The sequence below is a fragment of the Schistosoma mansoni genome (assembly GCF_000237925.1).
Source record: "Schistosoma mansoni, WGS project CABG00000000 data, supercontig 0204, strain Puerto Rico, whole genome shotgun sequence".
Lineage (NCBI taxonomy): Eukaryota > Metazoa > Platyhelminthes > Trematoda > Strigeidida > Schistosomatidae > Schistosoma > Schistosoma mansoni.
Genome location: NW_017386077.1, coordinates 265,098 through 289,241, shown reverse-complemented (window position 1 = coordinate 289,241; position 24,144 = coordinate 265,098). Strand labels below are relative to the sequence as shown.

The following is a 24,144-nucleotide window of genomic DNA, read 5'->3' as shown; positions in this document are numbered from 1 at the left end:
ATGTTAATGTTCCTTCTTTGTTTGTCGTTTTTCGAAATAGTACATTCGTCTTATCACATCAGAGATAACTCTCTCGTTCCTCCATACTCAAGTCGTAAGTTCAATATTGATTCAAAGTTTGGTCTCATCCCCATGTGGGTTATTACGAATTTCAATATCTAGCATCTTTGTCACGAGTTTGTATAAATCGACTAATTTCATTTTTGCTTGTTTTTTGTGTTCCGATACAGTTCCAGCGTCGTTCTATTTAGTCTCTTTCCATTGCTTGAAATATAGTCCTACTCCGTAACCATGTTGGCGTGGTTTTATATATCCAGGAATAAATTTTTTCGTTGCCTAAGCTAACTTTTCGACCTGGAACGCGTTTAATATCGCAAAATCTCAGTGGTTGCTAGAGGATTGAGACATGCTGATCATTTTTGTAGTGAGATCGGACCAATAGACGTAAGACCTGCTAATTGAACACCGTCTTTATGCATCGGAGTTGTAAACGCTCACGGCAATTTAATGCAGCCGCAATAGAGCAGAAATAAAAGCCGTGACCAAGGAGGCATTGAGAACCAGTCACTTTTATACTGTAGTCAAGCTTATTAAAATGTTCCATTCCTTGTCAGTGTAAAGAAATAAACTGACATGATCAGACAAGTGACGTCACTACAAAAGTCCAAACAGATGAGAAAAAAATTACAACTTGTGTACATACACAATCAAAGAATGAAGGTGTTTACGTGCTCTTGCAAATAGATCCACTCAATCGTTAACATCGTACGGTTATGAGTTTAAATTCCATTACTTAGGATGGTTTTGGTACGTCAAAGTTTTCAGCATCAGCTGTCCGATACTGCAACATTTCCCTCCAACTTATCTTAGAACTAATTATTCGAGAATATGTACATTCAAAATAGAGCTATCGGTGTTATTACAACCTATATGTAGATTCAAGTCGAACACCGGGCATCCCTACTAATGTAGATTAGCTGGAGGTACTATAATTTAAGAGTAGACCAATCAGATTTCAGGTTGCAACTGCTACGTTTTGTGTGCAGAATTTGTTCATCCATTTGTCTAAATAGAATTTCGGGATTATTGGTTATGTCGATTCGTGGTGGAAACCTCAACTCTACCTCGTAATCAAAATTTCTAACTCATTCCTCAATTATTTGTAATTATATTTTGGTCCTATTCAGTGGTCAGGGTTTATCAGGGCCACTCTACTATCGTTGAGAAGTCGTCTATAAGTCATAGTCTTGCCGGTTAACTTGGTTCACACTCTGTTCTTTATCAGAAAACTAAGAACTAGAACAAAATTCAGGTATATATGCCACTTTCTTTTCTTTGATTCATCTCAGACGTTGACACACTGTCCCAACAACGCAAAAAGAATGTTGTGAACCCTAATAGACAAGAACAAGACTAGTTCTTAAGGTTGTTGAGTTTATCTCAGCTGAATAAATCAAATATTTACATAGAATCCGTAACTATATCAATTGCACGTAAACGGTTTATCAAAATTAGGTTTCCCCAAACTTTTCAAATACTAAAAATAGCTATAAACTTCGGATCATGAAACTGAAAATCGATAGCTGTGGTACAAATTAGTTCACTCTTCCGCACCTAAATTCCAAGCATCTGAGTAGTGCATGATTGTTTGTTCTGTTTATTCACCAAAAGTTTCATCTCTCTAATTTCTTTATTGGTAGTCGAATGTATAGTGCCTTTTGTACGTGATACATTATTGTACGTTTCTATCATTGCGTAACTAGAGTAGCAAAGCCTGAAGTGGCTTAGAAAACTTTTGAAATACAAAAACTACTGGAAGATATCAAACTGGTTAACCCTAGTTATTGACATTGAAATGACATGGAAAAGCAGAAAAGGTCAAAGCAATGCAACTTGGTCACTTATTTCACTTTTAAGTTCTATATAAGAGAACAGGTACAGAGAACATAAGAGTTAAGGAAGGTTTAAAACATTTGTCTCAATATATGGGAATCAAATTAAATTGCTGGGTTGCATCTCAGTGAATTAAGTTTTCGGAGATAAAGAGCCTTTTTCAGCTCCATGTTGTTAGCCACTTTCTCAAACATCTGTACTCATTTGCGAAATACGAGAAAGTGCAGTTGCTAACAATTGTAGTAAAATGTGACTTCCGTTACAAAAAATCCTCCAGCTGAGCTGTTCTCTCAGAATTCTTAACTAGATCTTGCATGTTAGTTTAAAAGTTTACGTTACCTATCACAGTTTACCGTAATAAATTTTAGTAGCCTTATTTTTCCAACTTTTTCCCCCATACTAAAACAAAACGACCGTCCAGTGCTTGCAGGTTTTCAGTGGTGGTCTAACTTGGGTCGCTTCATGATTCTAATGAGATTCTCCCCCCAAGTTAGTTTAATTTGTGTCACCACATTTCTTAGTCTTCATGTTGGAGATTTGTTGCCAACTTATTACTAAGGCTATAATCTCGAAAGTTGTCAACGAAGTAAATGAGTTATTTTATTAACCTTCCATAAAGTCTTGTGGTTCAGCTAAGACAGTATCCTGTGTTTTGAACGATATTACTGTAATCACTGTAATACTATAATTGAATACATCCGTGCTTGTCTAAATGTGTTGTAGTATCCCTTTTTCAGAATACATGGTTTGTCGGATTTCATCTGTTTCTATCGTTTAAGGTCCAGGTAGTTTACATGTCATCTCAATGGAAATCAGGTTTTCCTTTCTTCGGTATTGAATTTGTCCCCAAATGCCCTGGTACGGCCGAGAGTGGGGAGAGTCCACTCCCCCTCTCGAAATGCTCTCACATGGCCACGCGAATATATAGCCTCTGCCAGGGAAGTCCTACTCACTGCCTTCTCGTAGCGGGGGTGTTGTTTACGAAAGTGAGAGGACGAAAAGCGAATGTCCGACGCTTTAACCGGGTTGGTGGATGTGGAGGATCCACCTAGGGGGGTTGGAAAACCCTGATTCCAAACCAATGGTGCACATGGGCTCCAGTATCCTGAAGGAACGAATGGCGTATGAACCAACTGTTGGTCACCGGCTACCATGGGACTGCATCTCCTCACGATGCTCCACTGCCTTGTGGATCAGACCTTTAGGTCAAAGGCTCGGGGTGTGGCCCCCTAAGAAAACCACCTGCTTCGGTTTGGGCACCCGGGCAGTATTACAGCCCACACACAAATGACATGAAATGACGCACTACACTAACTACACTGCTCTCGTTCCTAATAGAAGGAAGACAATTTACATTATTATTAATACCATTATTATTATTATTATTATTATTATTACTATTATTTACTACGTCGCTTTTTCACTCCCTTTATTCCCAAATTGTGTATCCTTCCTTTCCAACTTATGCAGTAGCTCGCCCATGGTGGAAACTCTGTCCTATCTAAACGATCTCCAGTCACTGTCTGGTTGAAAGTGAATGCTTTCACCGATTACGAATACTGAAGCAGTCTTTTTGAAACCACGTACGCCGTTCAAGCTGGCTTCCTTCAACGTTCGCACACTAATGCAGATCGGACAACAGATGGGGCTGGCTATGTCTTTAGAAAGTCTTAATGTTGATGTTTGCTGTCTATCCGAGACCCGTATTCAAGACTCTAGTACTTACTTACTTACTTACGCCTGTTACTCCCAATGAAGCATAGGCCGCCGACCAGCTTTCTCCAACCCACTCTGTCCTGGGCCTTCTTTTCTAGTTCTTTCCAGTTCTTGTTCATTCTTCTCATGTCTGTCTCTATTTCTCGGCGTAATGTGTTCTTTGGTCTTCCTCTTCTCCTTTGACCTTCAGGATTCCATGTGAGGGCTTGTCTTGTGACACAATTGGGTGATTTCCTCAAAGTGTGCCCAATCCACTTCCAGCGCTTCTTCCTGATTTCTTCCTCCGCTGGAATCTGGTTTGTTGTCTCCCACAGTAACTTGTTGCTGATAGTGTCTGGCCATCGGATCCGAAGTATCTTGCGTAGACAGCTGTTAATAAACACTTGTATTTTCTGGATAATGGCTTTCGTAGTTCTCCACGTCTCTGCCCCATACAGAAGAACTGTCTTGACATTTGTATTGAAAATTCTGACCTTGGTGTTGGTTGACAATTGTTTTGAGCTCCAGATGTTTTTCAGCTGTAGGTATGCTGCTCTTGCTTTGCCGATCCGCGCCCTCACATCTGCATCTGATCCACCGTGTTCATCAATGATGCTGCCCAGATATGTAAAGATTTCCACATCCTCCAAAGCTTCTCCGTCAAGTGTAATTTGATTGGTGCATATTGTATTGTATCGGAGAGTCTTGCTTTTCCCTTTGTTTATATTGAGACCTACTGCTGCTGAGGCTGCTGCTACACTGGTCGTTTTCTCCTGCATTTGTTGTTGCGTTTGTGATAGAAGAGCCAGATCATCCGCGAAGTCTAAATCGTCAAGCTGCATCCTGCCTGTCCACTGTATCCCGTGCATTCCTCCAGATGTTGACGTCTTCATAATCCAGTCGATCACCAGGAGAAAGAGAAAGGGTGAGAGTAGGCAACCTTGCCTAACACCGGTCTTTACCTCGAACGAGTCGGTGAGTTGTCCTCCGTGGACGATTTGGCAGTTTAGTCCATCATAGGAGTTCCGTATGATGTTGACTATCTTCTCAGGCACGCCGTAGTGTCGAAGAAGCTTCCATAGTGTCGTCCTGTCCACGCTATCAAATGCCTTCTCGTAGTCGATGAAGTTGATGTACAGTGATGAATTCCATTCGATTGATTGTTCCACAATGATACGTAGAGTTGCGATTTGATCTGTGCACGATCGATCCTTACGAAATCCAGCTTGTTGATCTCGAAGTTGAGCGTCCACGGAATCCTTCATCCTGTTTAACAATACTCTGTTGAAGACTTTTCCTGGTATTGAGAGGAGAGTGATGCCCCTGTAGTTGTCGCACTTGCTCAGATCGCCTTTCTTTGGTATCTTGATGAGAAGTCCTTCTTTCCAGTCTGTTGGTACATGTTCTTCGTCCCAAATCTTACTGAAGAGGATGTGGAGTATCTTGGCAGTTGCTGTTACATTTGCTTTCAGTGCCTCTGCCGGGATGTTGTCTGGTCCCGCTGCTTTGCCGCTCTTGATTTGTCTAATGGCCATACTGATCTCTTCAATTGTTGGTGGGCCAACATCGATTGGGAGGTCCGTGGGTGCTGCTTCGATGTTGGGTGGGTTCAGTGGAGCTGGTCGATTCAAGAGTTCTTTGAAGTGTTCTACCCACCTGTTTCGTTGTTCTTCAATGTCGGTGATTACTTTGCCTTCCTTGTTTTTCACTGGTCTTTCTGGTTGACGGTAATTTCCAGCAAGTTTCTTTGTTGTATCATACAGTTGTCTCATGTTTCCTTCTCTTGCAGCCTTTTCCGCTGTCATCGCTAAATCTTCCACATATTTACGTTTGTCGGTCCTGATGCTCCTCTTCACTTGCTTGTTTGCCTCTGTGTATTCGGCTTGTGCCTTGGCTTTTTCTGCTCTTGTTCGGCTGATATTGATTGCTACCTTCTTGTTCCTCCTTGCTTCAATTTTATCCAGTGTACCAACAGTGATCCATTCCTTGTGATGGTGCTTCTTTTGGCCCAGAACCTCCTGACATGTTGAAACGATTGCCTCCTTGATACCTTTCCAGCTGCTCTCTATGGTGGTTCCCTCTCCATTGAGTAGGTCATGAAAGGCCTCGAACCTGTTGCTGAGGGCTATGTTAAATTCGTTGAGTTTGTCAGCATCTCGAAGAAAGGCCGTGTTAAACTTTTGTGATGTTGTCCGCGCCATTGTCCAGTGCTTCTTGAGTTTTAGTTTCATCTTGGCGACCAGCAAATGATGATCGGATGCTATATCAGCTCCTCTTCTGGTTCTCACATCCTCCATCGTCCTCCTGAACCTTTTGTTGATGCAGACATGGTCGATTTGATTTTGTGTAGTGTGATCCGGTGAAATCCAAGTGGCTTTGTGTATGTTTTTGTGTGGGAATATGGTGCCACCTATGACCAGTTTATTGAAGGCACATAGGTTTGCAAATCTCTCACCGTTTTCGTTCCTTCCTCCCAGTCCATGTTGTCCCATGACGTCTTCGTATCCTTTCCAACCTTGGCATTGAAATCTCCCATTAGAATGGTCAGGTCCTTGGTTGGGCACTTCTCGAAGATTGACTGCAGCCTATCGTAGAATTGGTTTTTAGCGTCTTCATCGTAGTCGTTGGTCGGCGCATAGCATTGGATGATGTTCATTGTAATGCCCTCTCTCTTTGTTTTGAAGGAGGCTTTGATGATCCTCGGTCCATGAGATTCCCATCCTATAAGTGCATTTAGTGCTTTTCTAGACATCATCAGTGCCACTCCTTGTGTATGTGGGGCATTTTCTTCTTCATGACCGGAGTATAACAGAAGTTCTCCTGAAGACAGTCGTTGTTGTCCAACCTGCGTCCAATGTGTTTCACTGATTCCAAGCACTTCCAGGTTGTATTTCCTCATTTCCGCAGAAATTTGGAAGACTCTGCCGGTCTCCCACATTGTCCGGACATTCCATGTACCTATAAAAATTGTCGCTCTGGTTGTAAGAAGGTGCATCGGCCTCATGACTTCCGAAGGAACTCGGCTTTCATCATGAGACGTCATAATTATTCCTTCTACTCCCAGGGCAGAGTTTGAATGGTTTGAATGATTTTTTCTGGTTAGCGTTTTTTTAGCGAGTTGATTTTCTACGGGATGGGGTCGCTAACCCCATGCCCAACCCTCCTCCTTTACCCGGGCTTGGGACCGGCAGTAGCCCCTGGAGGAGCTACAGGCGGAGTTAAGACTCTAGTGAAGTACTACAAATTCGCTCTCCATCTGTCGCTTCGAAAAGCTTGTTTCACGTGCGCTTATCCGGGGACTCTGTGGCATCTTCATCTGGTCTTGCAGGTGTTGGTGTTGCACCAAGCGCTAGGGCTGAGGCAGCACTAATCGATTGGATCCCCATTAACAGTCGGTTATGTGCTGTTAGATTAGAAAGTTCCATCAAAGTGAGAAGAAACCGGCGTGAGAAACGGTGTCTTTTCGTCATCTCCGCCTATGCCCCGACAGATTGCAGCCCGGATGCAATCAAGGATGAGTTTTACCACCAGTTAACAGTTCTTCTCCAGAAAGCGCGTTCGACAGATATTGTAGTATTAGCCGGAGACTTGAATGCACAGGTCGGGCGTCTAGGCACAGAAGAGAGTCGTTTAGGTGGCCGATGGGGACTTGTTGGTCGCAGGACAGATAACGGGGACCGTTTGCTGCAACTGTGCACAGACCACAACCTGTTTCTGGCCAGCACTAACTTCCGGCACAGTCATCGCCGGTGTGCCACCTGGCGTCCTCCCTCTGCATCTCAAGCCTGGACTCAGATTGATCACATCGCGATCAGCTACCACTGGCGTGGTTGTGTACAAGACTGCCGCTCCTTTTGGAGTACCTATCTGGAGTCTGATCATGCCCTGGTCTGCGCCAATCTCACCTTACTTTTCAGTGGCCGAAGGATTGACCACCACCAACGGATCGATGTTAGTAAACTGGCTGCAACTTCTATTGCAAGTAAGTATCGAGCGGAGCTAGCCTCTAGGCTAGCTACCAACCCACCGAAAAGTATAGATGAGCATTGGTTGCATCTTCACGACGCCATGAAAATGGCGAGTAAAGCCGCTTGCGGCATGAAAGAAAGCTGCAAAGGGCTAGCTTCTGTTTGTCCTTCACGACTCCCTGTCTGGGGTCCGAGGGATGGTGCAACACAGTGGCTAGAGACGTTATCAGATATGGCTCAGAATAGAAGCCAGTGGCGATCCTGCTGCAACCTTCTTTTACTTTCTACATAGAGTGGTTCTAACTTTCTTAACTGAAAGAGTCTTCTGGTTATACATTTCAGTCAGCCTTATCTTTTCATCCCTTCTCTTCCTACTTTCATTATTTTGTGTGGCGCATATGTATCTGGTGCCCTTTTGTACCAATATATATGTGTTTAAATAAATAAATAAATAAACAATAAATTGAAGCAATAAGGTTAATAATAGTGTGATTCGCTTACATTCAGTCATTATTGCTATTTACACCACTTGAACGTTTATATATGTATATGTTATATTATATAATATAATTTTCTGTTAGCTCACTGGGTACCTTATGGATCAACGGTTATTGAGCCTCAGTTTGTACGCCTAACTTCCGATATAAAAAGTAGTCAAGGAGGTATTTTCAATATAAAACCTTTATTTGCTCGTGATTGGGAGGTGGTTATTTTGTTCCATGTTCATAGTCCCAAAACTCTGGTTGGTGATGGATTTGCTTTCTGGTATACTCAACATCCTCCTTCAAGTGGTATGTTATTTTATTTTCGCTAATTAAACTTTTTTATTCATAGGGCCAGCATTCGGTAGTAGAGATAAGTTCCGTGGGTTAGCCGTTTTCTTTGATACTTACGCTAATCAAAATGGTGAGCATAGTCATGAGCATCCTTATGTCAGTGCAATGATTAACGATGGATCTAAAAGCTATGATCATGATAAGGATGGAACTCTAACTGAACTATCTGGTTGTTCATCTAATTTTCGTAATAATGACTACTCAATGGCCACAATTCGTTACGCTAATAACCAGTTGAAGGTTAGTATTTTAAGTTTTTTAAAAATGTTTTTCTAGAGAAGTGTATAAGTACAGTAGGAATGGCTTATTTTTATGTTTTGACACTGATTATAGACTCCAATAACACACTCAAGATGTGTCATGATAACTAAATACATTATTGCAAACTTAGTCCATTATCTATACTTGTGTCAATTAAACTCAATAGCAACCAGTTCTTTAGAGAACTTCAATCAAGAAATAGTTACTTCTTCATTCTTTATCCAATCTTTTATGATAAAAAACTTCCTATTGTGTACCTTAGGTGTCTTATTGTTTTAATTTTTTTACCTCTGTCCATAGAACTTAATAGATCAGTTGCTGTAGACACAGATACTAGATTTCTAGCTCAGGTAACTCAACCCTACCATATTACATTCACTGATAAAACAGGTAGTTTAATATCATTTTTGTCACTTACTGATTATAGGTTCGCCATAAACTAAAAATATCTTGTATTTGCGTCTCATAAACCTACCGTTTATTCACTAAGAGTTGTTTTTGGCGCTAACTATTCACAATAACTTCCACTTCTTAAACAGATATGATCTATAACCCTTATTGAGACACAGGTTCATGCTACTGACGTCTCTACTTAGGGAAGATTCATGGAAAAATATTAGATATGAAATAAAGTAATTCCTTAACTTTGTCGTTTAAATAAAGCATATAGTTAATCAATTATGACACATCAAGTTATACAGATTGTTGGTGGTTATCATAGTTACAGTTTCGACTGGAATGAGGTTTTGCTGTTGACTTGGTTTCGTAGCTCAGTTAGTGTTATGCTTGAACTAAATCGATTTCCGTGGTAACGAACGAAAGCCAATGACACAATGACACGATACGCTATTCTAATCTGTTGTCCCAGGCCCCGCTAACTAGATGAAGAAGTCCAAGGCAAGTAGGGGAATATATATATATTCCGTAAGCAGCCGAGTACAAGCAAGTCATAAGGGGAAAAACTCAAACGTATATATACAGCAACAAATTGTCCTTGGGTATCATTATAAAATAGCACACTCAAAGAAACAATGGACCAATAGCTTTTAAGATAGTTTACAAGTGGGAAATATGACATGAAGGTAAAAAGAGCGCTTTTGGCGCGAAAACAGCTAAATTCAAATTATCAAAATAAAATTACAAAAATAAGCCATTTACCAAGTAAGTTCTGGGGATTTGACATCCCCAACAGTTAGATGATTTTGGCTGAGCGAACTGTCTAGTTCAGAGGATGAAGCTCCACCAATAACTTGGTTTCTTTTGAAGTCATTTTAAAGCTGCCTTAGAATGAGTTCAAAATGTCAGTATCTTTAAATCATGATCATTTGATACGTATACTGTGACTATACTAAAAGCGTTATCTCTAAGACGGTTTTCATCCATTGGTTATATTAATTTAGTCACTCAGAAAAATTCAGGGTATTAAATAGCCCGGAAATAAAGAAAGATGAATAGGATGAACAGGGTTGTCACATTTCAAAATAGTAGGATTGAGAAACTTTAGTTACTCAGTGGTTGTAGTAGTACTGATAATTATGCTAGAAAATTAGAGTAAATTAAATGAATCTTGCTTGTAACAGGGTATCCCGCTGGACCTATTTGTTTGAGACTCACCACAAATCGGATCAGTAGTAATTAGATCGATCGAATTTCACTGTATAATTGCCTAGTAGTTATTCTGTATAGCAACAACCCCATAGTCCTGTTTCGATAAATACGTACAGTCCTGCTAATAATTAAAATTCAACCGCATTATATGACTGATGTATGGTTTTTTTGTGCCAAAAACTTGAGACTGTTGTATATTTTCAACTACATTCTTTTTTAAATGGATTTCTAATGTTTCATATATGATAAGTTTGTTTACTGCGAATGGGATTTTTCAATCTTCAGGTTTCTTTGAAATATCAAGGTGCTGCAGATCCTGTAGATTGTTTCACAGTTGACGGAGTACGTTTACCCACTGGTTATTTTATTGGAGTTTCAGCCGCCACTGGTGACCTTTCAGGTAATATAACATTGTTTCAATTACTAAGGCTGAAAATATGCTTTGACTGTTCTTCGGAAATTTCCTTGTGTGGATTTCTTTCTACATAGATGGTATACATCCACTGAGATGTAAAACCAGGACAGATTGGTTCAGGAGTTGAGCCAATCTTCTATATCTCAATGGTTGTCTTTCATTTATCTAGAAAGTCTAAGAACTTTTCGACAGCGAAGGAACTTAATAGGTTCCTACATTATTCTTTTAAAGTTGCTCAGCTAATTGCGTAAATCAACTTTCTTAAACCATTCTTCTCCATTTTTGCTGAACTGTTTAATTCGTTGGCTTTCAGTTTACTTCGCTGAGTAATTTATGAACTGACAAAAAACATCTAATTTAACAAATGGTAATCCCCTTTATTCACATTGTGAACTGTTTTCAATAATAAATTATCAGTATTAGTGCCATTTTCTTGTTTGACCAAAGTACAGAACTTGAGTACCAGATTATTTGATATGGCATTACTATCAAATGTATAAAATATGAGCTTTATTTATCAAATATTAAGATTAGTACTGTCTTATCAAATAAGTATGTAAAGCGCTTAAAAATCCAGCTTTGAATGCTCTACCATCAATTAATTGAGATCAGTTATCTTATAATGACGATTTCAGGATAAAAAGTTACTCAAGATGCGAAATTAAATATTTCATTGTTGTGTACACAGTAGTCTAGTTAAGTAAGGAAGATAAACAAACGAATAGGCATAAAAGTAAGTCAAAATATAAAGTAAAAAGTGATTTGATTTATACAAAATCATTATCTTCAACTTGAAAATAAAATTTAAGACATTTAATACGAAACAACCTATTTGGTTATAATTCAGTCGGATCTACAAAGCTTTTTCCATCTATGCTTAATCATTATAAAGGTTTTAATGTTTTATAAGATTTAGGTGGACATGGGATGTCGGACGAGCTGTCATAGAATTAAACTCTACATGATTCTCCTTTCATTGAGGTTATGATTTCAGTGTTATTGTTGACTTTAGTTAACAGGTTATCCCAGGTTAAGTAGTGACAATATTACTCGTTTAGTGAGTACAAGATTTTGTATTTGTCTTTGAAACAATGTTTGTGTGAGGGCTATTGCTGATATACGCCTGGACAAACTACAGTAGGTGGATCGGTATTTGGAAACCATGTACTTTAATCATCAAGCCACCTCAGTAGTTGGTTTCGTACACATTATTATTACTATTATTATTATTAGCCTTATTCAACATTATATTTTTGGTACAGTATAGAATTCTCAGCACAAAGTATTTCAACAAGTTTCCTTTCTTTATTTCTTGATCGATCCTTGTGATAAATATCAAGTGGTCGTCAGTTAGATGTTAGCAGTTCGGGAATCGACATCTGAATAATGTATACCCTTTTCGATTGTCAACAATCACTATGTCTCTGATTGGGCTCTTTTGTAACTTGTACAGTGAAATGTTATAAACTTTTCACAAACGCATCTGAATAGTTTATAGGACCAACAGGCATAATGATGGGTTAAAACAAACAGGACAACAGATAGCTTGTTAAAATATCCAGATGTCCGGAACAGGCAGCCCAGATATTCAAGCGGGTCGCCTTATATATGATTATGTATAAAAATAAAATCAACAAAGCTCGGTTAATCAAATATCGAATTATGTTAGAGGGTTAGAAAAGAACTTTCGTCACAAGGTAATCGCGTAAGGATATGTGTCTTTCTCTTAGCTCAATAATTTAGTGTTTAATTAACTGACGTTTACTTATTTTATTCTCATTTGCGTTTGTTCATTACATAGCTACTTATTTCTAGTCTTTTACTACTATAATTGTTCCATGATACTTTACATATGGTGTATACACATGGTTCAATCTCTTGACTTGGATCTTTGCCACACTATGACAAAACGTGTTCGCATATGCTTCTAAATAAATTAATTTCCGTAATTATTTTCAACTCACTTGGTAGTTTCGATTTTGAAACATAAGTTATCAAGTTAACCTTCCCCTACATAATTAGATTTAGTGAAATTTATTTACTGTTACCATTAGTCCTGGTAATTATCTATAGTAGAGTTACAAGTAAAATGTATCACATCATACAAATAAGTTACGTAGAGCAAGTTTGATTGGTTGATGGAGTCGGTTTTCTTTTCAAACAAAGTTAACATCATATTCTTTCCGCGGTGTTTTATGTATGCACCTTGTATAGTTTTTGCCTTTCGTTATATTGACAGTGTCACATAAGTATGACGTAGTTTATCTGAAAAAGCCTTCACGTCTTCATTTCTGATAATCATCATTACTGTTTATCTAATATTCTGCGTTTGTTCTATTTTTGCCTACTTAGATAATCACGACATATACTCTATTCATACCTATGAACTGGATGTTGGTCGAAAAGTAAGTTTATCGTGTTCGAATATTTACAGTCCATATCATACCATCCTGTCCCTGCATATATATATATATATATATATATATATATATATATATTAGTGAATGTAACATATTGTTTATATGACTTTCTGTTCTTTTTCAATAATAGTTTTTTTCACATCCAGTTTTTCGGACGAATATGTGGTGATTATGACTGGTTGTATCTCAATAGAATTTTGACCATGGCTGGCAGTAATATAATCCAAGACTTGTTTTTCCTCGTACTAACCTCAGTCTATCCTCATTACTGTTATTTGAGGTTGTAAGTTTTTGTGTGTTATCCTTGAGGAGCGAAGCATTGTATTTTAAATCGAGAAACCACGATACAGAAAGGTTTTTTCCCAGAATTAATTGTGTTCACTGATACATATTCATTTTTGCGTATATAGTTTGTAAATGATACTGTTCCGATAGTTGTTTAAAATCGAGATACCCTATGTATCACCTTATTTTGTTATTTGTTTCTCAATGATAAAATAGCACCCAATAAAAAGTAACGGCTGAAATACTTTACATTTCATTGTTTAAAAGAGATTGTCTTTGGGAACCTGTATTATGATACCTCTTAATACCTAGTTATCTGCAAGGATTTTTTTATTCTGATAGCGTGTTTCTATGTACTAAAACCACTATTTGTTTTCCTATGTTCACAGTTGAATTGTAACTACTTGATTGGGTTAAATCGATTGTAGATATTAAATGATGTTTATCTAACGAGGAATTTATGCTTTAGTTCTATGCATAATTCATTTACCATGACCTACAAGTAATAATTTTGTATTTTTATCAGTAATAACTTGTTAAGGACTGTACTTTCTAATGCTTTGTGAAAAAAATTTGGATACGTTCTAATCGGTTCCACAAAGACCGTTTTTTGATATTTAGGATAGTCAAGGTCAGGAATTCATTTCATTCCATTTGAAACTAGTCTGGACAAACCTGTACTCTATTGACTTAACTTTCCCGGTAAAACTCAAATCCTATCCACTCAATTGCTTAATTGCCATTAACCAAGCGGATGAGCACCTCATGTATATTTGTTTCGGTTCAATAAGTGGAAACCCAAAGTTACATCTTGGAATTTCTTTGTGTTAAAGAATCGTACTCAACCCATCTATTCGTGAAATTGTGAAGGTCACCTATAACAGATGCGTTACAACAAGCTTGAAATCAAAACTTCTTATCGAATATTTTTGCATTTAACGTTTCTTTCACCTCACGCCGCTCTTGTTTTCGTATAGGAAACATTCCCCATTTGATTTCATATAGTTCCTACATGAATCATTCCTAATGTAAAGGGAAACAATGAAATGAGCAGTGACTAAGTTATATGTTGAGCGCTAGGAAAGCATGACAAACCAGTTGATGAGGGTGTGAATCTTCATCAAATTAGATGGCTATAGCGTGTGACGTATGTCCAATAATCGCCTACCTCGATGCGTAATACTGGATAGTGTAGGAGTAGGTTACAAAAAAACTGAGTGACTAAATCAAGACGTCACGTCAGTCCATAAACCCATTGATTGTTGGACTAAACCATGTTAAATGTTTCTGAATAGTATCTGCTTTTTGTTCTTTTATTGAATCCGATCACCGGACGAATATTTTGGATAACATGGCTCACAATCAGTCTCAGTGCCATGAGTCCCTTCACTATTCACCCGTTTGATCTAGAGTTTTAGTGTTCCTTTGTATATACTTTCCCACTTTTTTTCTTTTGAACTATATCCATCAGCACTTAGTTTTTCCCATTAGTGTTACTGTTATCAGGACTCCTTGCCACTCTTGTTAATTTCTCCTCTGTAGTGATGATAACTAGGGACTTGGGCTAAGTAAGTTTGATCTTGACTACATTAGTTATCACTGACTGGTTTTGAAATGTTTCAAATAAAAAATTCTATTTCTAATGTAACTCATTTAACTCTGGTTAGTATGTAGTTACATAACATTTATTACATCATTTTTCAACTAATGACTACAAATAAAGATATAAAGTAAACTCAAATGCTATATACAACAACAAAAGTGTTATCTATTTTTATTTGAACACATAAATATTGGTACAAGGGGGCACTAGATATATATGCGTCACACAAAAAATGTCATTTCACTTAGTTGTATGAAGGCTATGATACTGCCCGGGTGCCCAGACCGAAACAGATGGTTTTCTTAGGGGACCACACCCGGAGCCTTTGATCTAAAGGCCTGACCCACAAGGTAGTAGAGCATCGTAAGGAGATGCAGTACCATGGTCGCCGGTGGCCGACGATTGGTCCGTACGCCATTTGTTCCCTCAGGATACTGGAGCCCATGTGCACCATTGATTTCAGGGTTCTCCAACTTCCCTAGGTGAACTTTCCGTGTCCACTAACCCGGTTATAGCGCCGGACATTTGCTTTTCATCCTCTCAATTTCGCAAACAACACTCGCACCACGAATAGGCAGTGAGTAAGACTTCCCTGGCAGAGACTGTATACGCATAGCCGTGTGAGAGCCTTTCGAGAGAGAGGGCTGGCCTTCTCAATCTCGACCGCACCAGGGCTTTTGGGGGCACAACACAAGTGTAAAAGAAGGAGATTGTCACCTGTTGCTAAACTTTGTTTATTGATGCATCACTTTTAAACGTTAAGTTTTATATAATTGATACCTTTTTCAAGTTAAAATCAATGTGTATTATACAGTGAGTTAAGATGATCACTTCATTGTCTTAAAAGTATAATTTGTGAGTAGAAAGTATCAAAAACTCATTCCAAGACTAAAATAAACACAAACACCTTTCCGTAAATTTCACTTGCAAAACTATATTTCTTTAAAATCATATTAGTCTATGCACGAGAAATTCTGTCTTAAAATTATCTTTCTCCATCTCATAATCTTAATTGTTTTTGTACTTGACAAAATTTATTTTGTAAAAGTGGTTCTTCTTTAATAATTAATACATCATATCATACAGTGTTTAACAACAGGTTTTGTGTTAATATATTTAAATTTGTATAGTCCTATATGATCTCATATTGTTTGACGTAAATTTATGAATTACATTCTTGATAATAGTTAACCTCTTTTACAGGATACAGAATACAGTAGTTGAATTTTTGTTTTCATTTCATATGTTTACTTTTATCAAATGAAATAATAGTCAATAAACTGGAAATTTACTCTCTGTCTTTCTGCTTATTAGTTCTCCGTATGTAAGAGAACGTGTGTTACTTGTAACAAAGAGTGCTTTAAGGAATATACATATAAACATGTAAACAAACAATATTGTCCTCAGTAATATCCTCAGACCTCACTCCTATATGAAGTAATATTTATTTGCACGTATGAAAAAATAGTAAACTAATTAAAGCAATTTACATGATAATAGTGGAATATATTACATGACTAATAGTAATGATAATAATCAGTAAAATGTATAGATATGTAGTAAGATGACATGTGTGATAAGAATAATAACATCGTAAATAAATGATTCAACATAGGAAGTAGGTCAGAATAGATATTATAATTACTGTCACACTCATCCTCACAAGTTCATTATGTTAATATATCAGCTGCTCCTGTGAAGAATACTTGACAACAAGCAACTTAACTAAAGGATGAATGAATGTCTCTTTGTGTGGTGGATAAGGGGTGAAACAGGGAAAATTTGTAGCTCCGTTTCATCGTACTTGGTTGATAGTAGTCATGTGGTAGATAGAAATAAATTATCCATGTGATTTTTGCCGTATTTTCGAAGTTTCACAACAAGGTTCGATCTTGTCTCTAACACACATCAAAATGCATAGGGTTCCGAGCTCCTAGCTCTAGTCTGTGCTCAGGAGAGATTCGTAACACTTACCTCTTCCTTGGCTTCATAAAACCTAATGGACGATGTTACCAGTTTTTCATATCATTTGTTTGGTTTTTATTCTTTATCCTTTACTTATCTCTTTTTCACTATCTATGTAATTGTTCTGTTTATTTGGATACCTCTTATTGATAATTTTTAATGTTTATTATGTGTTAAATGTTGCTTTAGGACAAGTCTGGGTCAACTCCCTTACCGATGAAAAGGACTGAAATAGTTGAAAGGGTTACCCTCTTAACGGTCTCATCGATCTTATTGGGTTGGTGTCTAGTGAAACCTCTTCACGGTTCCAAGAGCTCGACTGACTCTTGCTAACCTGGATTACTTGTGGTGTAGACAAGATATCCGTTTCACAAAAAGGACGGAATTACGTTGTAGCAGTTGTCCATGTTCTATTTTATGGTTGTGAAGTTTGATTATTAAAAATAGAGGACATTTAAAGATTACTGGTATCCGATTAGACACTTTCGAATGATTGTACGCATATTTTGAGACCACTTACTGAGCAACTTTGAGGTTTGACTCAAGGCATACGATAATATTGAAGAGTCGGTTGATCAGGCAGTGAATCTTCATCAGTCGAAATGTTTAGGATACGTGTTAGATATCCTCAACCACCACATATCTGGATGCGCGATGTTGGCTGATGTGGGATTAGGTTTGGAAAAAGCTAAGACTTATATATCAGTCCATGAAGTCACTGAGTTGAGTCGAACCGTGTTGGTAGGTTTAGGTCACCTGATCGGGGTTCGTGTGGTTATCGTAACCAACAGTTAGAGACAATGGGTTGTATGGCTGAAAACCGGTCGCAGTGGCTCAGATGCATTTACTGTTTGAATTCCCTTGAATCCTGAGTTTAAAATTTGTCTTATACTTTTTTTAAGTCCGCTGATTCATCATTTCTTAAGGATCATGTCATCTATGGGTAGTCTTTTCTATTAAGATTGATAGTCTGACTACTTCTAGTACTCTACGATTTGCCTTGTTAATTTAGTCTTTTAGTGCTAATGTGGTGTGGCAACTTGAACCGATCAACATATCAGGGACTAGCTTTGGTTAGAAAATCACTGAGAACCAGAAACCACTGGACAGCTATTTTGACTTAGTATGAACTCCTCATGGGTGTGCATCTACGATCGTATAGGGATCAAACCCAGGAAATTTAAATCTTGCAGCGAGTGATCAAAATTTGAACCACTGAGCCAGCATCCATTGGTTTACATATCTAACTCCAATCAATTTGCGATGTTGCGCATCCAATTTTTTATTGATTGTTATTTGTCCTGACCTACTTTTTATGTTGAATCATTTATTTACGATGTTATTATTCTTATCACGATTAGCACAAATGTCATCGTACTACAAATTTGTACATTTTACTGATTATTATCATTATTATTAGTTATATAATCTGTTCCATTAATATAATTGACCTATGAATTGCCTTAACTGGTCTAGTCGTTCTCATATATAAAGTAAATTCTGTTGAAAACATCATTTTTCGCTCAGATTTATCGTTTTAATTTACACCATGGGAATTTTTAGTTCATAGAAATAGTTTGGATAAAGTGATTTTATGGGAATCGGCTTTATTTGTAAGTTGTATTCGTCATTGATTGGTTTCATTTAGAATATCATAGTATAGAACTTCTCTGCAGAAATATATTTCTTTAAGCCAAATCAATACGTCTGTGTTATTTTAGTTTCAATTTGGCAACCTGCCAAGATTTCTTACTTTGTGAATTTGTCTACAGAGTGAGTCATTTCTAATTGTGTCAATGGTCTCAGAAATCTCATCATTTCTCGCCAAAAAATCATTAATATGTAGAACCATAGTATTTGCAGCTAAGTGTCAGAGCTCGCTCACGCTTAACAAGTGTGTTTAGCGGAAGCAATAAGCTCTTTTGCTATTGATCATTTTGGTTATATGGTATTTTTCGGTTTGTTATGGCGAAATTAATAGTCCTTTTATTGAAAATTACCTTTCATGGCAAAATAACTGTCCTAATTTTCCAGTAATTATTTATTTGTTTATGTTTGATTGTAAACTATTTGTAGTAGTAAGATCTTATTGGACTAAACCGCTGTCATTGACTTGTTATTAAATAACTTTCCAACTGTTTACTGTGAACACGTGCTTGCCCTTACTACTAGCCTTGATATTTGTTTCTTTTACAGGACGATCCGTTCGCTGACTTTTCTAAAATTGAACCATCAGCTGATCAGGAGGCTGCACCAAGAGGTCTGTCAATATCAATTTCCAAATATCATTTTCGTTGCCAATGTGTTTTACATTATTATTGTAGGTCTGTAAATGCAAAGCCCAACGAATTTTCATCAGTTATTGACTTTTGTTATTGTTTTCATTCTGTATTTGGAACTCGGAATATAAGTATGACCTCAGCTCCAATAAAATACTGTAATCTTACAAGAATTCACTTCAGAAGCTTAGAATAGCAAGTGATGGATCGATATTTTGCTCTAAATCCTTACTCTCTGTTATTACTTCTCACCTTAAGGACACAAAAACGCAAAACAACTTTAGAACTAAATAGTTAAACTCAATTATTGAGTCGTCTACTTCTAGAAGTGAATCTAAATATATTCTTTGACCTGCATAGTTTCGAAAAAATGAAAACTTAATAATTGCTTGGTTTGTTGGGTTGGCTTTCGAGAAGGAGCTATCTGTGTCCTCTTATCTCTAGTCTTGTTATTATGTCTTATTTCACTACAACATAAAATTAAAAGTTAATGCTTCGGGACTTATTGGAATTCTGACAGTTTAGTAAATAGCATGCAGAAAAGTTTTTCTAGTGAACGTTACTTTCCCTTTAAACCTAACTAGTGCATTGTCAGTTGTTTACCTTTACTACTCTTATTTGTGATGAAATATATAAGACGTCAGATATTAAATAATCTACACTTCTATGAAATAGTAACTTGTGCTGATTTCACTGAGCAGCTTGTTTAAGTGGACAGATTTAAACATATAAAATAGTCTCTTTTATAAGCAAAGGTGTATAGTGGCTAGCAGTGGAATCCAGGACGCACGTTTCGTTCTATTTGGGACTCGTCAGCCGGATGTACCTGCGTCTCGGAGTTGATGTTCACCCTGGGACTCGAACCCATAACCGTTCGCTTCAAACACCATTGCGTTATCCACTTAGCTACTGAGTCCGGCTTGTGCAATCGGGTGAAGTTATATTCACTTGGTGCTGGCGTTTGACAAATTTAGATAGTGCGATCAGAAGATGAAAGTTATCGGAATTATGTGATTTATTTGTGCAACGAATTTCGAACAGTTTCATCACACATATACTCGCTAAGACGTCATGTGTGAAAAGAAAAGAAAAATCTATACTCGGCGCCAAACTATTCGTTCTAACCTTGACGAATATTCGTACAAAGAATAGAAAAATGTCGACTGGACAAGTTAAATAATAATAAAGTACACAGTATAAAAACCACTCTGGATTGCCAGGATAGTTTCAGGGTTAAAACAAATGTATTATGTAAATACATCAAATAATTCAAACGACTTTCGTCTTCTCATTGCATTATTCAGGTAAGATGTGTGATTACAGTTTTCCTCCACTTTAAGTTTTAGATTTCAGTCATATTGGTTAGTATTTATGGACGTAACAATAACTACTAGGGTTGCGTACACATTCATTTTTACGGCTGATCTACGCACAAATTCAGCTGATTATGACTGGCCGCTGGTGATTCTCTGAAGTCTAAAATCAGTAGCTATTTTTAGAATAGTAATTAATTCTGATTAACAGTCATAGTCTTTAAAATGTGGCTGGTTTATTTAAACAATTCGCCTATAGTGTAACTGTGATTTTATTGGTCAAAACACTAGAGTATAGAAAATATATATACTACTATTAGTCGAATCATGATTGGAATAATATAAGGATTCTGCATTCGAAGCAACACTTCCCAGTGATAAGTGTTATTCAGCCATCGCTTTTTGTAGATGTTCATGTAATTTTTTTCCATTTTTTTAGCTCGAGTTGATGATACTCCACCATCGAGATTCAGCCGCGTAATCACATTATTTTCTTGGTTATTCATATTTGGACTTATTAGTGGCGGTGGATATATGGGCTATAAATACTACAAGAAGCGTCAGAGGCAAATGAAGCGATTCTATTAGTTAACAAATTTCAACTGATTATCACCGATTCCTCTTTAATTCTTTAGGAGAACTAATGGAAAACAATCTATTTTCAATAAACGGGCAGTGTATATTTACGGGTATTAGAAACTGGAGTCGTGACTACATCCTTTGTTTTTCTGAATGTTTATCTACACATTTTTTACAGATGATTTTTGTACTTGTTTTTACTACTGCTGGTCAATTAAAAGTGTTAAATATTTTTATTAACCTTATCAGTATGATGTTAGTATTTTTGTTTACCATGTCGGCACTGATATTAGTAGTAGTAGATAATAATTTGTTAAACGATACAACGAATTGCAATATTTATTTTTGTTCAGTCCTTCTGTATCCTTATTTTTTAGGCCAGACAAACTACACTGAAACGTTTTTTGCTGTAAAACTTTTGGTTATTCATATTTTCTTTTGTCGATAATCGTTAAACGTGTAAGAATTCAGTGTACTTTTTTCATTTTGGATATCTTCTTTACAACTATCATAAGATTTCTAATTTTTCTTCTATGGCGGTAAGAAGTCTTACATAATTGTGAAAAATAAATGTTTTCATTGCTTTGATGAATGTGAACGCATAAAAGTGTTCAACTTGTATCAGTTTTCTTTCAGTGTCAAATAGCATTCAAGGTGTCGTTTTTTCTTTCTAGTCACAATTGAATTTTGTTTACTAACATTGTTGGCTACTACATTTATGGGGGAGTTTCTGCCGAAAAAACCCAATGCAGTCTACTTTTGTTACTTTCAAACTTATGAAGAGAATGATAGTATCTGTGCGATACTCATCATACTTGTAAAAAATATAAAGGTTCACTGATACCTGCTGGGTAATCAATGGTCTGAAGTATACTTAGAAGTAGTTTATTCAGAAATCACCATGATTCTGATAATTCCCTGCGTTTGATTTATTCTTGCTTATGAAACATGATATTTTGAATACCATCCTTGTGGAAGCACTATATATTTGTGCATTAGCTTAGTAAGTTTTTAAGGACTACTAAAATGTGCATGAATAGTTAGAAGAAATAATGAAAATGCTCATAAACATTAGGTTGTTAGCAATATAAAAACATTTGACGTTTAGAAATCGCTGCAACGAGAAAGGAATCGAAACCAACGACCAGTCGTACAACGCACGAAGTTTTGAATCCGAGTTTTCATCACGTGTTGTCGCCTTAAAACATGATCAGTAATCCTACGGAGCCAAAAAGGATCAGATATAAATAGTTTAAGTGTTTCTGTACTATCTGAATTCCTTTGAGTATTTGATGCCGTTGGCAACAGCTGAGCAGTTTTGTATATCAACGTATGAAATAAAAACTAAGGTGGACGACGTTTTAATCTAATTTCCATGGATTTTGCCTAGATTAGATACTGTGTGACGCTGAAATCAGCAAACAACTAAATCAGTGTTAAAATGACTGCAGAAACATCCTATATTTGGTGGAATAATGATGACACAAATCAATTAGAATAGGAGCATAATGGTTTGAATTTGTCAGTTAATTGTTGTACATAGTTGAAAACCATTTGAATTTAGAACTGTTTGAAAACCAATGTAATTCCGGTAATAATAATATTAGGTTAAAGGGTTATCAGTTAGATTGGGATGGTTACTAACCTAGCATGCGAACTGGGACGTCATTGAATATACTAAAGATGGATTCACAATTACTTTTATGAGTGTGTGGTATGATTTAGTTTTAGTTACTCTATTTATTTAAAGAAATTGTGTCTCTGAACCTCCAACTATCGATATTTGTGCAATATTAGTGTGGTGAGAAATTTAGTTACATTGTTGAAGCCATTTTCATTGTTCAATCAGAATTTTACAACAATATCGTGTGATGGGTTGAAGTGGTGTGTCAGAAGTAGTCTTACTATTGCTTGTTCATTTACAGTCGTACAGTTTATAATTGTCAGTCGGACTGTCGTACTGTAGACATGATTCTTTAATTAATTAGGTCTTAACTGATGGACAAATAAAACATTTGGTACAACTGGGATCCTGTTGAGAATACATATCTGATATGAGGTATTAAATAATGAGACGGACTCTCAGCTCGATGCCGAACTTTATATCTTGATGATACTGACAAAGAGAAATATGAGTAACAGTTGAAAAGGTTCTCAATGGTCAACACGTTTAATTATGCGATGAAAAAGACCGAGTTATGTAAGTCCAACGACTCATCCATTTATTTCTAATATGTTGGCCACTGCCTAAGATTCTTAAAATATTTTTCAGAACAGAGAATGTAAAACAGGGGATCGGAATGATAATGTAATCGACTTACCAGGAGGAAGTTTGTATTAAAATATGATGGACACTTGAGAACATGTCTCAATTTCGTGTGGATTGCTGTTCAATATTTTTAATTTAATGTAATAAGTGCGCAGTTTAACACCCATCCTTTTGTTTTAATGTTTAAGTTTTAGGCATATCATTTGTTATTGTTTTAGTGTCAAGTTCATTCAATTTAATATTTTTAATTATTTCTCATGAACTACGTTCTGTATAAGGTACGGCGTGGGTTGTATGGTGATTTGGTGTGGTGTGCATTTTTATATTTCTCTTGTATGTGATATTTGTCAGCGAATTGTCAAGTGTGAAATCAATTTGTATATGTGTATTTTCGGCTAAAATTTAGAATATCAAGTCAGTTTTGGTATCCCGTTTGCTTGGGGCAGGTAAATGGTTTCGTGTTCAAAGTTATTTTTTCGGTTCCTTATACCATCAGCGACAGCCTACTGTGAGCGAGAATGAACCAGCTTCCAGCTGTTTAAAAATGAAAAGACGTTGGAAGTGGATAGGTGATGCATTACGGAAATCAAACTGTATGACGAGGCAAGCAAAGGGAAACACAAAAGAAAATTAAAGAAAGCACTGAGTGAGGAATTGGAAGCAGGCATAAAATGGATGAATAGCAACTGGAGAGGATTGCCCAAGACAGGGTTGGATGGAGAATGCTAGTTGGCGGCTTATGTTCCTCTATGATG

The 24,144-nt window shown here is 36.9% G+C and overlaps 1 protein-coding gene across 1 annotated transcript; it reads left to right on the top strand.

The window, feature by feature from the left end:
• On the top strand, positions 1-21,740 carry Smp_174580 (vesicular integral-membrane protein vip36 (mannose-binding lectin 2)-related; the record flags this gene model as incomplete). Its single annotated transcript, XM_018793276.1, has 7 exons — positions 1-94; positions 8,138-8,347; positions 8,391-8,632; positions 10,547-10,661; positions 13,029-13,081; positions 19,146-19,209; positions 20,981-21,740. 7 exons carry the CDS (start codon positions 1-3, stop codon positions 21,127-21,129), a joined length of 927 nt encoding a protein of 308 aa, XP_018647168.1. The 3' UTR covers positions 21,130-21,740.
• Positions 21,741-24,144: the final 2,404 nt, after the last annotated feature.